This window comes from Adiantum capillus-veneris, chromosome 27 (assembly GCF_014529385.1).
Source record: "Adiantum capillus-veneris isolate H3 chromosome 27, ASM1452938v2, whole genome shotgun sequence".
NCBI classification, from domain to species: domain Eukaryota; kingdom Viridiplantae; phylum Streptophyta; class Polypodiopsida; order Polypodiales; family Pteridaceae; genus Adiantum; species Adiantum capillus-veneris.
The window spans coordinates 109,057,943-109,073,245 of NC_140957.1; the positions used below are offsets into that span (position 1 = coordinate 109,057,943).

Sequence of the window (15,303 nt, forward strand, 5' to 3'; positions counted from 1 at the left end):
TCATATTGACCGTTAGTGCAAGCTCTCTCTCTCTCTCTCTCTCTCTCTCTCTCTCTCTCTCTCTCTCGTTTTGTTTTCGGAGTGGGGTAGGGCACGCCCGACCGCTCCCCTCATACACCAAAGAAGTATACAAGAAGAACGACCAAGACTATGCACCTAGAAACCGAAGGCAGATGCTTTTGTCACCTCTCTCTCTCTCTCTCTCTCTCTCTCTCTCTCTCTCATATTCCTACAATCTTGGTATATCTCTCCGCTTGTCTCTAAAGTAAGCAATAAATGTCAAACACAATTAGAAGTATAAATCTACCTCGTATGACATATTGTCATCGTTTGTATCTTAACCTATCCACTATACATCGTTTGTGTCAAAATTTAGCATGGGGATGCAACCATATATGTCAATGTCTCACACAAGAAGTTTTGGACAGATTCTCACAATAATTCCCACATTATGACTTACCTCAACATCATGCACTTTTGTGAGGGAGGCACAGCATACCTAGCTAGGTGCGATTGGGGGTAGGGGTGTTTTTCATACAATGCATAACATCACGAGCTTTTGCTCGAGAGGCATTGCATTCCTAGCTAAGTACGATTGGAGGCAAGGAACCGCCAACCCGGTGGGGGGGCCAACGGTCCCCTGCCCTCAATCGTACCTAGCTAAGTATGCAATGCCTCCCGAGAAGCTCGTGAAGTTATGCATTGTATGAAAAACACTGAAAAAGGCTCCCTTTTCCTACATGAGAAAATTTCTAAATCTTCTTGTGGATCAAATGGGTCCAGAATGAGGATGCAACCATAAATCCTTCAGTTTCATGTTTCAATTGCCTGCACATGTGCAGAAATATGTTGTCATTATGTCCTTTCATTAAGGGAAAAATCCTAAGAGATCCAAGCAAAATTTCCCACACAAGGACACCTCTATTGGATAAAAACAATTGTAAGTGTAAGAAAGGGTTAGCCTACAGACCCAAGTAAAATAATTTCTCCATGAAAACATTGACTACAGGACATTCTAAGGGTCGGAGCCACAATCCAGCCATAGAGAGAGAGAGGGAGAGAGAGAGAGAGAGAGAGTAGCTAAAAGCATCCATGGTGCAAGTATATTTTTAGATACCCAACTGTACAACTACATTATACTTCCAAACAATATATGTATTGGCAGTTGATTTTCTGGAGGGTGATCCGCCCTTCAAAGAGTGACTTAGTAGCTAAAGCAACCGGCGGTCCCCTGCCCCCAATCGCACCTAGCTAGGTATGCCGAGCCTCCCTCACAGAACCGCATGACGTTGAGGTAAGTCCTAGTGTGGGAATTATTGTGAGAATCTGTGCATAGTCTAGCCCATAACAAATTACTCTTCAAGCTTTCTAAATGGTATCTAGGTCAATCACAAATTTATACTTCACATCTGCTTTGCTGAGCCTATCCATGGCTGTATTTAAGTAATCCACAGATATCTTCTCTATGGTACAGGTGATGTTTTTGTTGGCGCAAAAGTTCAGCATCTCTTGTATCTCCTGTATACCACCAATGAGGCTTCCACCCACCATGAGTCGTCCTGCCAATAACAAGTCAAGGGATTCATTCACTCATTCCACTTGATAAGCAACTACAATGGATTATTCATTAAATCATTCCCTTGATTGAACTTGATAAAGCAGCTGCAATGGATTTTAGTACAAATACTATCCCTCTCATTTGGGCATACATCACCATGCAAATGATAAGCAATTACAATGGTACAAAATGCTACCTCATATCAGCATGCATCTTATAGCAGTTCATTATTTCTTTCTAGCGACTCATTGGCAACGGTACAAATGCTCTCTCTCTCTCTCTCTCTCCATCCATCCATACTCTTATCACCACAATTTTGGAGCATCAAGAGTCACTCATCAACCATACACATACTACATCACATGAAACCTTGGTCCCATAGGTCATATTTGACCTCCGAGGACGATAATAAAAATTCTCTCTCTCTCTCTCTCTCTCTCTCTCTCACACACACACACACACACACACATTTCAGCATGCATCTCACTAGGTTTCACTAATTCATTGAAATGGTACACTTGCTATCTCTTTCATTTCAGCACGCATCTCAATAGCATATCAATGTAGATTCGTTCAAATGACAAAGCAACTGCATTGGTACCATTTCAGCATGCCTCACAATAGCAATTCATTACTTTATTCAAATGGTTATCAAACGAAATATGATGTCAACAGAACCCACCAAAGATTAATGTGCTGGGGAGGATTTCATATGGTTTAGGAGGAAATCCAACAAGGAGCTCCAGATATTGTTCCAGATTATGAGGAGCAGAAACAGTGTCCACTATGTAATCTATGCTTCGAGAGGCTTTCTGTTAATACAATCAAGCACGTTAGTACACCATCGAGCCGAGCATTGAACAGACTAATAAGAGGAAAGAATGCAATTTAGTCACAGAAAACCTTCAGCGCATCCACATCAGTACTGACTAGGAAGTTATCCGCACCCAAATTCTGCAATGCTCTCTCTCTTTTGTTTGGAGAAGTGCTGAATACTGTTACTTTGAGGCCAAAAGCTTTTGGACAAAACTGCTCCAGTTTCTTCTCGCAGGAATCGCACTGGCCACAAGACATCACCATGCACCCCACGCCCACATGATCGCCGACCTTGAACTTGGCAACTTCTGAACCCACCTCAGTCACAATGCCAACTATCTCATGCCTACTCAGACCAAAAAAAACATGTCATGCTCCTTTGCAATGGAAGTTTAAAGTCAACCAGTTTAAAACAATAACAGTGCAAGCCACAAGAAATTTAGGAGCCTTTTTATGCAACTTACTTGGTACATGGAAGAACAGATCTGAAATATAGACAGTGATTAAGGAAAGCATTGTCATTTTGAACCCTTGCAAGTCATTTCATAAAGAAAACTCTTAATCCATTCTGTCTCGGATAGGAAGTGTTTTGCTCAGCTGGAATACATATTGCTCACAGATTACTAATAGTAATACCACTGCCCATGCCATTTGTATTAGTTCAAAGTCTCTTTCTTTCTCTTAAAAAGAGGTTATAGAAGGAGCAGTTCAAAACCTACCCAGTAGGTTTCAATGTTAATTAGATATTGAGTACTTAGTGGAGTTGATGAGATCAAGGCGCATCACTAAGAAGATAAAGGACACAGAAAACCATGTCTGTTTGCATAGAATGTAAGCTTTCCCCAGCCAGAAAACCAAGGCAATGTGTCCATTTAGGACTAAACAACATAGGTCACCTAGCCTGCTAACCAATATGACTCGGATGCACGAAAGCCTTTTGCTAGCCTAAACAAAAAGAAACATTGATTGCACTGCACAAGCTACCCATTGAAATGTTTTTCAAGAAATAAAATGCAATATACATGCAGATCGTCACTCAAGCAAACGGACCATAGAAACTTAGGAGAGCTTCTACATAGATAGGCGGAAATATTTTTCTCTTCGATCTCATTCCTGGCTAGTAAGTTTCAAGATAACCAGAAAGAAGAACTCAAATGGAACAAAGTATGAAAAGAGAAAAAGATGAACCTACCCTAGAACCATTGGGTAACTAGAGCTTTGCCACTCATTGCGAATCTGATGCAGGTCTAAATGGCAGATGGCACAATGCATGACCTTGAAGACCACATCATTAGGCCCGGTTGGCCTGAAAATCAAGCCAACAATATCTAATTATCAATTAATGCAGAGCTTATCTCACATAGGACGTAGCACGAAGAAAGAAACAAGGAAGAGATGAACATGTAGGCCAGAAGATATGAACGTCTAATGTTAAAGAAAGCATCAATGGAGAAGTAAGATATGAACGTTGCAAGAATCAAGTGTAAACCACTACACGGCAGCAATGGCACAGGCGCAGTAATACCCGAAGATTTCCCATGCTAAACTTCTACGTGCACGATGTTAAAGAAAACAACAATGGTGAAGCAAGATTCTTAAAGAAGAACAAAGGAACATTAGACATGGAACGGACTCCAGAAGCAGACACGACAAAAACCGAAATAGAAGAGAAGAGAAGATTGAGGAGCGGAGTAGAGAAGGCAAAGACCTGCCCGTGAAAGAGAAGGGCTTGAGAACACTGAAGCTGTCGTGATCGGCAAAGCCGTGGACTTGCTTCACACCGGCCATGGCGAGCTTATTTGCTTGCTGGTGATTCTTGCTGCTGCAGCTGTTGCTCCTTTGTTATAAAACTACAGGAGCTGGCGTACGCCTACATCCTTTAAATAAAAATCATTGCCCACTGTGAAAATCTCACCTTGAGCGATCGGCCTAGTAATGTGTCATAAATAAGGGCGTAAACTTTCCACGTTCAGTGGTAGAACGCTTGCCAGGCAGCGTTCACACTGCGAGGCAAAAGCTTTAGCCAAGGGGCGATACTAGATAGTCTAGACTCTGGAGTGACACTGAGGTTCATCCATATGTGGACCCGCCAAAGATCTCATTGGTTGTCTGCACTATTGTTGTAGTTCCTAATTGCCCATTGTAAACCGAAGGTAGCTAGAAGAGGTTTGCGGTTCCCTACGCATGTATGCAGTGTGAATGGGGCCTAATTGAATCGCTTCATTCTTCTTGTCTCTAAAATTGCTACTCCAACATTAACAAAGTTGTCGAACCCCATGTCTAACCTTATCCTGGTCCCCTAGTGTTCAATACCAGATGAACCCTGCAGATGGTCCAGAATACACAATCTCTCCTAGTAGAGCTCCTTAAGCAAAGTATTCAGATGCCCCAACCTTTGTTATGGCGGCAAGTAGGCTCAATGTGGAAGGTGCTCCCTTGTCAGGTGCAAAACCAGTTGCTCTAGCTCAGCCCCATGTATCACATCCTCCCCCCAGACACAGGTATTCTCGTCCTTTCTATATGTCGTGTCTAATGTCTAGCAGAATGTGTATAAACACAATGAGGCTTTAGAGCACAAGAGATCTTTTGTTAATCCAGTTGCTGTCAATGTAGAGGTGAATTCTAAGAGTTTGGGAACAAACACATGCTCTTTTCCACCCATCCATCCAATTCTAAAGGGCTTTGTGGTGGCTTGGGAGATGAAGAGGTGGAATTTAGAGCTCAAGAGATGGTGTGCAGCAGCTTGGAAAAGGGGAGCAGATTGGAGCTCAAGAGAGGGATAGCAGATTTGGCAGAGCCGTTTGGGAGTAGCAGACGAATGGACCGGCTTGGGAATGGGTACAACTTGGAGAACTTGTAGCTTGGTTTATGCGTCCATCTCTTGGAGTGTGAGAAGGATTCCTAAATTTCCAGATCTTGCAACTTCAACATGGCCCCCCCTTGCTTGAGCACCTGCGACATATTGAACGGTAATAATTATGCTCATTGGAATTTCGTTATGCTACTCTAGTTCTCATAGAAAGGTTTATGAGATATTATCAACAGCTCGGAGTCCATCCCTTGAGGGATTCCAACAACAGGTATACTCGCCTTCATTAAGATGACAAATATCTCAAACTGTGTGTAAATTGTGATGTTGCTAATGCAAAGGAAATGTCGACCATTGAGAAACCTCTTACAAAGGAAATTTCTCTATCCATTCGGACTTTGAAGACTACCAATGATACTCTTTGGAATGTTTGATTGGGATTCTACAATGCGAGCAGTCACCCTTCTTGGATAGTTGTTTGCCATCCAGTTTCCACTCACAAGTTCCATGCAATCATTTCTTATGAAGGCTAAAGTTATTCATGATCAACTATTGGCTATGAAAAGTGCACTGACAAGTAATCAGTTAGCCACTTTGGTTCTCATGAAGTTGCCCGAGGCATATGAGACGGTGTCTAGGACTACCATGCCCACATGCCACTCAAAAAGGGGACTCAACCTATAGCATTTTAAAACGCTAGTAGAGGGGGAATATTTTCTATCGCCGATAATTGGTGAAAAGAAAAGGTTACGGTCAAGGAGTTGCTGCAAATGGCGTTCCAAAACGCTATAAACAAGGGGGTATTTGTACCACTATGACCCCTTGATTTGTAAAGGAATTTGCAAGCTTGAACATTGCCTCTGACATTTTCATGAAAATTATCATTGTGCGTGTACCTTGGTCCTTGGAAATTTTTTACTGGTGCACTTTATCTTTTTGTACACGTACTGCTTTGGTACTTTTCTATTACTACTTGGTGACAAGTGTGACTTTGAAGTTATTGACGAGAGAGTTTCCATGTTAGTAGTTTCTCTTCAAGGTTGGATAAGAGGTAGGAAGAGGATAAGAGAAAGAAAGGGGAGAGAGATGATGAGAGCAAGGGAGGGGAGGATGAGTAAGAGGAAGGGGATAATGATTGCAGAGTACCAGAATTGCTACTTATTACCACAATAACTATACACAGCAGTCAGCTAAAACCATTTAGCATAGTACCAAAATTTGGTACCACAGTACCAAATTTGGTGGCATATTACCACCAAAGATTGACGCTATATAGCATGTAGTGACAAAATGATTGTAAAGGTAGCATATAGTATCAAAGGTGGATAGTGTAGAGTATCAATCTAGGTACTACAATACTATAGAGTATCAAACTTGGTATGGTAACATAGAGTATCAAATTTGGTACTACAACATTCAGCTGAAAACAAAAAAGCACAATACCAAAATTTAGTGCTACAATAAGACAACGTTCAGCTAAAAAATATAAAGCACAACACCAAGTTATTGTACTATAGAGTACCAGCTTTGGTACTGTGGAGTACCAAAGTTTGGTATTGTAGAGTACCAAATTGATAGCACAACAATAGCATTAAACAATACTAATCTCAAGTAAGATTCTATTCAACAGAATTACAACTGTTGGAGTAATTAGAATTATAGTTGGGGTAAACACTGTATGGCTTCCCTCTTGCCCACTTCCTTCTTCATATGGTGGCATGATATTGTAGATATTTTCATATATCTTTGAGGATAGGTTGAAGTGGATATGTAGGCGAGGATAGCCTCCATGGGGAACCGTATGGATCTAACTAGATGATTACTGGTGGTTTCTGATTCAATAGTGTATAGGTATCAACTTTGCCCTAAACTTGGGCATAGCACAAACCCTCATACAAGAATTCCACCTTTTACGATCTTGTTATGCCAAAGGTCCTTCAGTACTCTTGGTGCTTGGTACATGTTTTTGTGCACTATAGAAGGTAGAAGGCCTCTTTCTCCTCGGTAGAGTTCACTACAAAGTTATCCCCAATAGATAGTAATTGGCCCAACACCTCAGAGTCTCCTTCATACATAGGCATGCTTAAATCCTGACTCATTTGGGAGGAAAATAGATCATTGCAGTTTTGCTCATCATCCTCGTCCTCATAACTATCTACTTGTATTGAGGTGGCATTAACTCTATCAATGGCTTGATGGAGACATATTCTCATTCTTTGCTGCTTATTATTGCATCTCCCCCACTGCCCATTGATACATGGATCACAAAAGCATGACAATGTCCAAAAACGTATCTGTCAACAAAATGGAATGATCAAGAGCCTACAATTGGTTTATAGTCCCATAGTGGAGAACGTAGCATATCATTTTATGAAACCAACCAGAACACCCTCTTTGCATTGACACTCCCACCTTCCCTTGTTATTTGAAACCTTGCATTCAAAAATTGACCACATCAGCCACACACTTCATGGTCCAGCCATTTGGTTTTAGCTCCTCATGCCTCATCGTTCTTTTAATAACATCACTTGCACCATCATGCTCACCTTTTCCATGTCCTAGAGTGGATAAGTTATGCATCATATGCAATCTTTTCAACTGATAATACCTAGCTACAAAATAGTGAGGTCAACGTGCCTTGAATTGTGAGGTGGAACCATTTGACCATACCCAATGATAATGCAAATGGTGTCCTTGTTGTTCCATCCAATTGTCGTGCATCATAAGACAGTTCTCAACAAAGATCATGTCATGGGACTTATCATCGTATATGTAAAAATGTAGAGTCTTCTCAACAGCTCCTATTGAATTCATGATATAACTTGAGATGTGCACTGATATTCTTACATGTGTTGACACCAATGCATGAATTGGATCTCATTTTGCACTTTAAAGATGGAATTCTCTGTACAATCAACAATAGAAAGCACAACATCTTTGGGAAACTTAAGCAAGCAGTCTTTAAATTGTTGGGCCTACCACCTAAACACAAAGTTGTGTTTGAAGAAGCTTTTTAGATGATCTAAAAATGATGAATGAAAGTTTCACTTTTCATCCTTTCCACGACCAAGTCCTTCATATTCTTCTCTTTTCCTTTGGCATTAACCTATCTAACACCCACATCCTGAAATACCTAAATGGTCACCTCCCTGCTATTTGTTGCAATCTCATTTGGGCAGAAGGACAATTTTCTTACACCGCATCTAGGGCATTCTCCAAGCAAGCATCTATTTTCATGATATTCATGATCCGTAGGACGAGGGCACAATATGGAATCCAGAAAGTTACTTATATACTGAAAAACTAGGTGGTTTGCAACACATTACCTGTGTCACTATGTGTACCACAAATGGAGCATGTACATAGATGTTCTTTTGTGTGATGCCCAAACTTGTTTTGGCGCATCTGATTGAAAGTGTCCTTTAGATATACCATAAGGATATGGTAAATACAAGAGCCTATATAGTGCTCTTTCATTTTTTGGACAAAGAATGGTTTGAGTGTCTCAAAGAACCTAAATGACAACTTCATTGTAGGATATGTGCTCTTGAATCTTTTGTAGAGCTCCACCTATAAACAAAAAATGATCCACGTTAGAGCTTAGACTATTAGAAAAAATATTAAAGCACCAAATCAATCTATAGTACAAAATTTGGTATTGTAAACCATCAGCTCATTCTAAAATACCAAATTTGGCAATGTAGTGCTAGAAATTAGACTATAGTACTACTGAAAAGCACCAAATTTGGTTCTATGTAACCTATGCAAGTATCCTAAAAGCAATAACTCTATTTTTAGAACTATACTACCTAGAGTGACTGGTGCCCAAAGAATTAAATTGCTCAACCTTGCATATAATCTTTGATACTATGCTGCATAAAAGCATCGAATTTGGTACTATGGATTCCCAAAGGTACTATGCAAGCACTCTAAAAGCACCCTTTATAGTAACAAACTTCATAAAAGCACCAAATTTGGTACTATGGATCCCCTAGTATACTATGCAAGCACCCTGCATAGTACCCAATTTGGTACTTTTTTGTAAACTGCATAGTACCAAACTAGATCCCTAGTACAAAACTGGATTTTCTTTTGGATATAGAAAAGTGCCAATGTTGGTAGTATGCATCCAATTTGGTGCTTTGCAAAATACTATGAAAGAACCAAATCTATTTCCAAACCCAATTTGGTATTATACTACTAAGTTGAGTGGTGCCAAAAAGTACCAAATTGAGACTGTGGATCTCTAAGGTACTATGCAAGTAAACTCAAAGCAGCTTGCATATTACCAAACTGGGTACATTTCTTTACACTTCATAGTACCAAATAACAGCTCCTGCACGTGCAATGTCAAATGCCAAACCATTGGCCAAGTGCACATACCCAAATCTCCCACTCTAAAAAGTGCTAAACCACTCACAATGTGGTGTGACATGGAAAACTGTATCCTTATCTAGAAACCAACGGGGAGAAGTACCACCTCTTGAAGACATGTGAGCAAGAGGAACACTAAAGGTGAACGTGACATCATCGTCACTGGCATATGAATCCACTATTCTAGCATGTGTCAAAACCTTATCTATATTACTCATACATCTCTATCGTTGCCTCACACGCTAAAAGAAACAATACCTAATGTGCCCTATGTGACCACAATGCCAACATTTCATATATCATCAACTACAAGACCATTGTTTCTCATAAGTATTCACTGTCAACTTTGAACTATCACACATGATGGATGTCGCATCAATGATTAGTGCATATGAGTGATTAGTGCATATGCAACAAAATGTATGGTGATGAGGCCAAAAATATGGTGAGAAATCATAGGGAAAAACCAACAAAGTCTCCCATGTAAACTGTTTAAAATCTCAATCAAAATCTTGACCATAAACCATGCCAAATTGGCAACAAAGTGGGATATGACTTGACCAAGACACAACCATAACCATGATCAATGCATCAATCCAATGCTCACATATGCAACTCGTAACTCAATGTTGGGCTACCAATAATGTATAGAAGTAGTGTTTAAAATTCTTTGCTGAACCAAGAAAACACCATGCATAGACAAATTTGAGGATAAAAAACTCTCAAAATATTCAACACAATTTGACAACTTCAAGTAACCTGTATCTGCAATCTGTAGAACCTGTGACTACTTTGTAAGTTGTAGCCACTTTGAGCATACAAAAATCTCACTCTTTTGAGAATGGGTACAAGAACACTAATTTGTGTCCAAAACTAACAAAACTTGTCAAAGTGAGAGTAAAACTCAATCACATTGCCAAAGTGGAGTCACATGAGAGATACCCCTCCCGGGGGGTTTATGCACAAAATATACAATCTTCACCTTTATACAATTTTCAATATACATCAGAGTTGCAAAAGCATTTGCACATGGGAGGAGTTCTCAACACCTGACCAAGCATGGAGTTTAGTCCATGAGTCGGACTGCATCCAAAGGTACCCAGTGACTAGCGCTACTCCTGAATGGGTGTTATGAATAAAAGCGTACTCAAGAAAAATATAACACTATGGAGGGTGAATATATGTGTACACCACATTATGGAAAGAGAGAGAGAGAATATAGTGGAGGGTGAAATAGAGTGCACAGAGACGTGAGAGAATGACAACAGAGGGTCTTTACATGTCCCAACTAAATGAAATAGACAACCATGTATTAATGCCATGACAAAATATGGGTATACCATAACATCAAAAAGTTTATGAAAAAATAACTAGTAGAGCACCTGACCCTGTGTAGGGATCGACCGGTCCACCCATCCACTTCCACTCTACTATGGACAGAGAGAATTTCACTTCACCGGGAGTGAGCCAAAACACCTCCAACCTACCTGAGCTAGACATACGCTGAGGCCGCATTGCCTCCCTCCATGAACCTGAGCTATGAAAGGATCCCAAGTACCAGTATGTGGTAGGGTATCAACACCAACCATACTAGTTTAGGTGCCACGCCTCTTCGATGTCCATCACCGGGTGTTTAGGCAAAGCCAAGGCAAATCCCCAACGTGCTAGCCGTGTAGGTCATTCAACCCCCGACGCACTAACCGTGTAGATGAGCCTATCAAAAAGAAGAAGACCTAGGCAACACCTCCGATCCAGCAAAGCCCCAGGTCAACTACCCTTTAGTCTAAGGCTAAGCAATGTAGGTGATCCTAGTCTTGTAGCGACACTGCCATGAGAAACATAACATGTGAGTCCAATCACAATAGCACTTTCCATATGCACAAGCAATCTTTTCCAAGCAGATAGATTGTACAAGGTCTCTACCCTTACACGTCTATCATAAACCATCTTGATCACTTCATGATCCAAATCCAAGACCATAAACCATAATCCAATCACATCACACAGGTGATCCCTCCACCCAACTCGGGTGAGGCATGACCAATCCTGTATAACCACTTTAGAACATAACATGGTTGCAAAAATTTTGGTAGCATAACCATATCCAGAAAAAAAACCATGAGCCACACCGGCTTCCACCATAAAATCATAACCATAATTAATGAAGGAATCTCAGCCCTTAGCCATAAATCATAATCACACTGAACCAACTCCCACACTTGGATTTTGATGTAACCCTGTAATCAATTGGAGTCCATACACATGTGACCCTTAGGACGTAGTTCTTTCATGCATAAAAAGAGTCTGACCATAAATTAATCATGATATAAAAATCCAATTTTGACAACATCTAACCATGCAAAGTTGATGCATCACATTTGCACTTCATTCCTCTAGCCCATAGAGCTAGTTTTGACCTAGAAAGGTGGAAAGTAATCATAACCATGCATATGAAACATTCACATCCATTAGGAAGAGAATGGGGTCTAGGAGGGCCTCTTTATTTACCATGAGATTATGGAGGTGACTAACATTTTAACGAATAGATGTATGCCATGTTGCAAAAATGGTGGGTGTGTAAGAGAGGTGTAAGGATGGTCAAAGGATGCACTTTTGCCCCCAAAAAGGGGGTGGGACAACTTTATGATTTTTGGCCTTCCATGACTCCTACATATGATCTCCAATTTGAGTGGAGATTATAGATCTGGAATCTACATGGATGCCAACTTTTCAAACAAAACCATATCATGTATACGCCTCCTACATGCTATCCATGTAGGATCTCACATGAGATTTAAGGCCAATGAAAGAAATGAAATGAACTTTGTGCAAAACCATAACCATACCAACTTAAAACCATAACCATAACGAACTTAATTTGTGCAAAACCATAACCAAATTAAAACCATAACCACTTTGATCACAACCATAATGCAGATAACCATAACCATAAACAAAATTAACAATAACCATAAGCATAACCAGAAAGTTAAACATAACCATAAACAAAACAAGAACCATAACCATGTCTATACAAGAACATGAGAAATAACCATGTCTATACAATGACAATGACAAAACCATAACCATAAGGAAAACAATAACTGTCTGAACAATAAACATAACCATATATGTCTATACAAAAAAGAGACACAGAAGCGTCTCTGTGTCTCACAAAGCATATATATGAAATCCACTGATGACTAGGCGTCACAACCTGCAGATAGGACAAGTCACAAAATTAGTATTGATATTACTTATTTAATTAAATCAACTTACACATATTAACGTCTCACCTCAATCGATCAGCGAGACTCTAAGGCCTCCCAGTCTATAGGCTCTCTTGAAGCATCAAGATCATTCAACACTTCATAGATACCTCTACGATATCCATCTGTCTCCTCCTGGCGTGTCGGGGCTCGATGCATCGCAAGATTCTGTGTTTATACAAAAATCAAAGTAATAAGAATATATGATTCATCACGTTTTAAAAAGTCTTCAGTATTGTAGATGGTGTTCTGGACACCCATATTTGAATTGGCTTGTCCTTAAGCTGTGCTTTGGTACCCAAATTTGCCTAACTCCTTGCATACTACTTGTAGCATTTGTTTGTCTACAGGATGGAGAAGATTGATTGCTTCATGGTTTACTCTGTTGGTAACCTCCTTTCCATTCGTCCTTGCTTGGTGCAATTGGAACAATGAGTTGTCCTCCTTTAGGTGATAGTTTGAGCGGGTTGGTATCCCAATGTGGTACTGCCTTGTAAGTCCGCATGCATGGGATTCCAAGAATCATTGTCTAATTCATGTGTTCATTTGGTAAGCATACAAATTGATGAGGGCATGGACATTTATGTACTATCACATTTAAGTTGACTACTCCCAATGTTGGTGTTGGGTTCTTGTTGCATCCTTTAATAGTCACTATTCCTGCTGTCAAAGATTGACTTGTTGCTTTTTTGTACGTGGAATAACTGACTGCATTTACTTGAGCTCCTATGTTGACCAATGCATTTGTGCTATGAATGTTCAGTTGTACTTTGATGCAAAGTTCCATTCCATCTAACTATTCATCATCTATTGACACTGCATCTTTCTGCAATTCCCATTGTCGGTCATCCGGTTTCAGAGTGTTGATGGGAATAGGTATTTGTTGATTCTTGAGAGCAGCTTTCCTTTTGAGTACTCGAAGCCAAGATTCTTCTTGGGCTTCATCAATAACCTGATGTTGTTTCTTTCTTTGGTTAGGTGCATGCATCCTTTCTAGCAATTCATTGGTTAGTGGTAAAATGTACTTCTTTAAACGACATCCAATAATCCAATTAGCCATGGGTTCACCATCTGGGATGGACAACTTAACTGCTCCACTTGGAGATACATCTTCAATCATAAACGTTCTATTTTCCTTTTTATTAAACTTGGAAATGTGTTGCTTAAGGGAATAGACTAAAACTAAGTCCCCTTTTTTGAAGATTTTTGTGATTAGATGGAAATCAAAAAGCTGTTTTTGTTTCTGCTTTTGTGCATAGATGTGAGCTAGCCGTTGCTCGTCTAGCTTTTCTAAATCTTCAAGTCTCTCTGACAATTCATGTCCAGTCCACTCAAGATCCTTAGCTACCCTTAGTGTCGGCAATATAAATTATATTGGCAGTATGGCATCAAGACCATAAACAGGTTAAAGGGTGTAGCATTTAAAGCTATTTTGAATGAAAATCGATAAGCCCATAGAGCAGCATGGAGATTCATTTCCCAATCAGACCGTCCTGAACTAACCACTTTAGTCAATACCGAGCTAAGAATTTTTTTCATATGCTCAGCTTGTCCGTTTGCTTATGGGTGATTTGTTATGGATGTCCATAAACTTATTAAGCAAATGCTCAATTACCTCATTAAGGAAATGAATTCCCCTATCACTGACAATTTCTATTGGCAGTCCATATCTTGTGAACACATACTCATATAAGAATGTGGCAGTGGTTCTGGCATCATTCTTTTGGGTTTCTTTAGCCTTGGCCCACTTGTTCAAATAGTCCGTAGCTACAATGATATATTGAGCTTGGGTTCTATAAGCAGGTGGCTATATTGGCCCAACAAAATCTATACCCCATTTCGCAAAAGCTCTAGCCCCCATCTTTGGTCTTAAGGGCATGCTATCTACAAGGGTTGGCATTTTTGCTCGTTGACATGCATCACACCTTCGAACATATTCCTTGGCATTTGCAAAAAGTGTTGGCCACCATATGCCTGCCATTAAGATTTCTCTTGCGGTGGTCTCACTAGAGAAGTGACCTCCAGCTAATCTAGCATGTGCTTGTTCTATAATAGGAATGTATTCGTTTTCATTTGCACAAAGACGCAAGTGTTGATCCTTACCTCTCCGATACAATTGGTTTTCAATAAGAGCATATTTCCTTGCTTCAGTTTCAATTTCTCTTTGACGGCATTTACTAATATCCTCTGGAAATGTTCGGCTTGCTAAGTAAGTAACTAGATAGTTACTCCACTTAGGAATAGGCGACATTTTGAACAATGTTACATGAGGTATGGGTCCTTGTTTTTTAAATTGAGGAGAATCTTTCACAAAAGAATGAACATCCCTCCTCATAGTGTGCCAAAATGCTCCAAGTCTCAATATTTGTTACATAGTTTGGTCTTTTGCAAAGTGAAGTTCTACTACTGTAATATGTGCTTGAGTTAGGTATTGGGTTTTATCCTTGGGATTAGTGCATAAAAGAATTATTTCATCT

At 39.9% G+C, this 15,303-nt stretch overlaps 1 protein-coding gene across 2 annotated transcripts; it reads right to left on the reverse strand.

Annotated features, from left to right (window-relative positions):
* Positions 1-1,077: 1,077 nt before the first annotated feature.
* LOC147422547 (putative mannitol dehydrogenase) lies at positions 1,078-4,260 on the reverse strand. 2 transcript variants are annotated; one of them, XM_086502548.1, is made up of 5 exons: positions 4,083-4,260; positions 3,567-3,680; positions 2,462-2,720; positions 2,241-2,370; positions 1,078-1,559 (listed from the first exon to the last, which is right to left on the reverse strand). In XM_086502548.1, exons 1-5 carry the CDS (start codon positions 4,160-4,162, stop codon positions 1,369-1,371), a joined length of 774 nt encoding a protein of 257 aa, XP_086358674.1. In that variant the 5' UTR covers positions 4,163-4,260; the 3' UTR covers positions 1,078-1,368. The 2 variants fall into 2 exon arrangements, with proteins under 2 accessions (XP_086358674.1, XP_086358675.1); XM_086502549.1 differs by lacking the exon at positions 3,567-3,680 and having other exon boundaries at positions 4,083-4,255.
* Between the last annotated feature and the right edge of the window lie 11,043 nt (positions 4,261-15,303).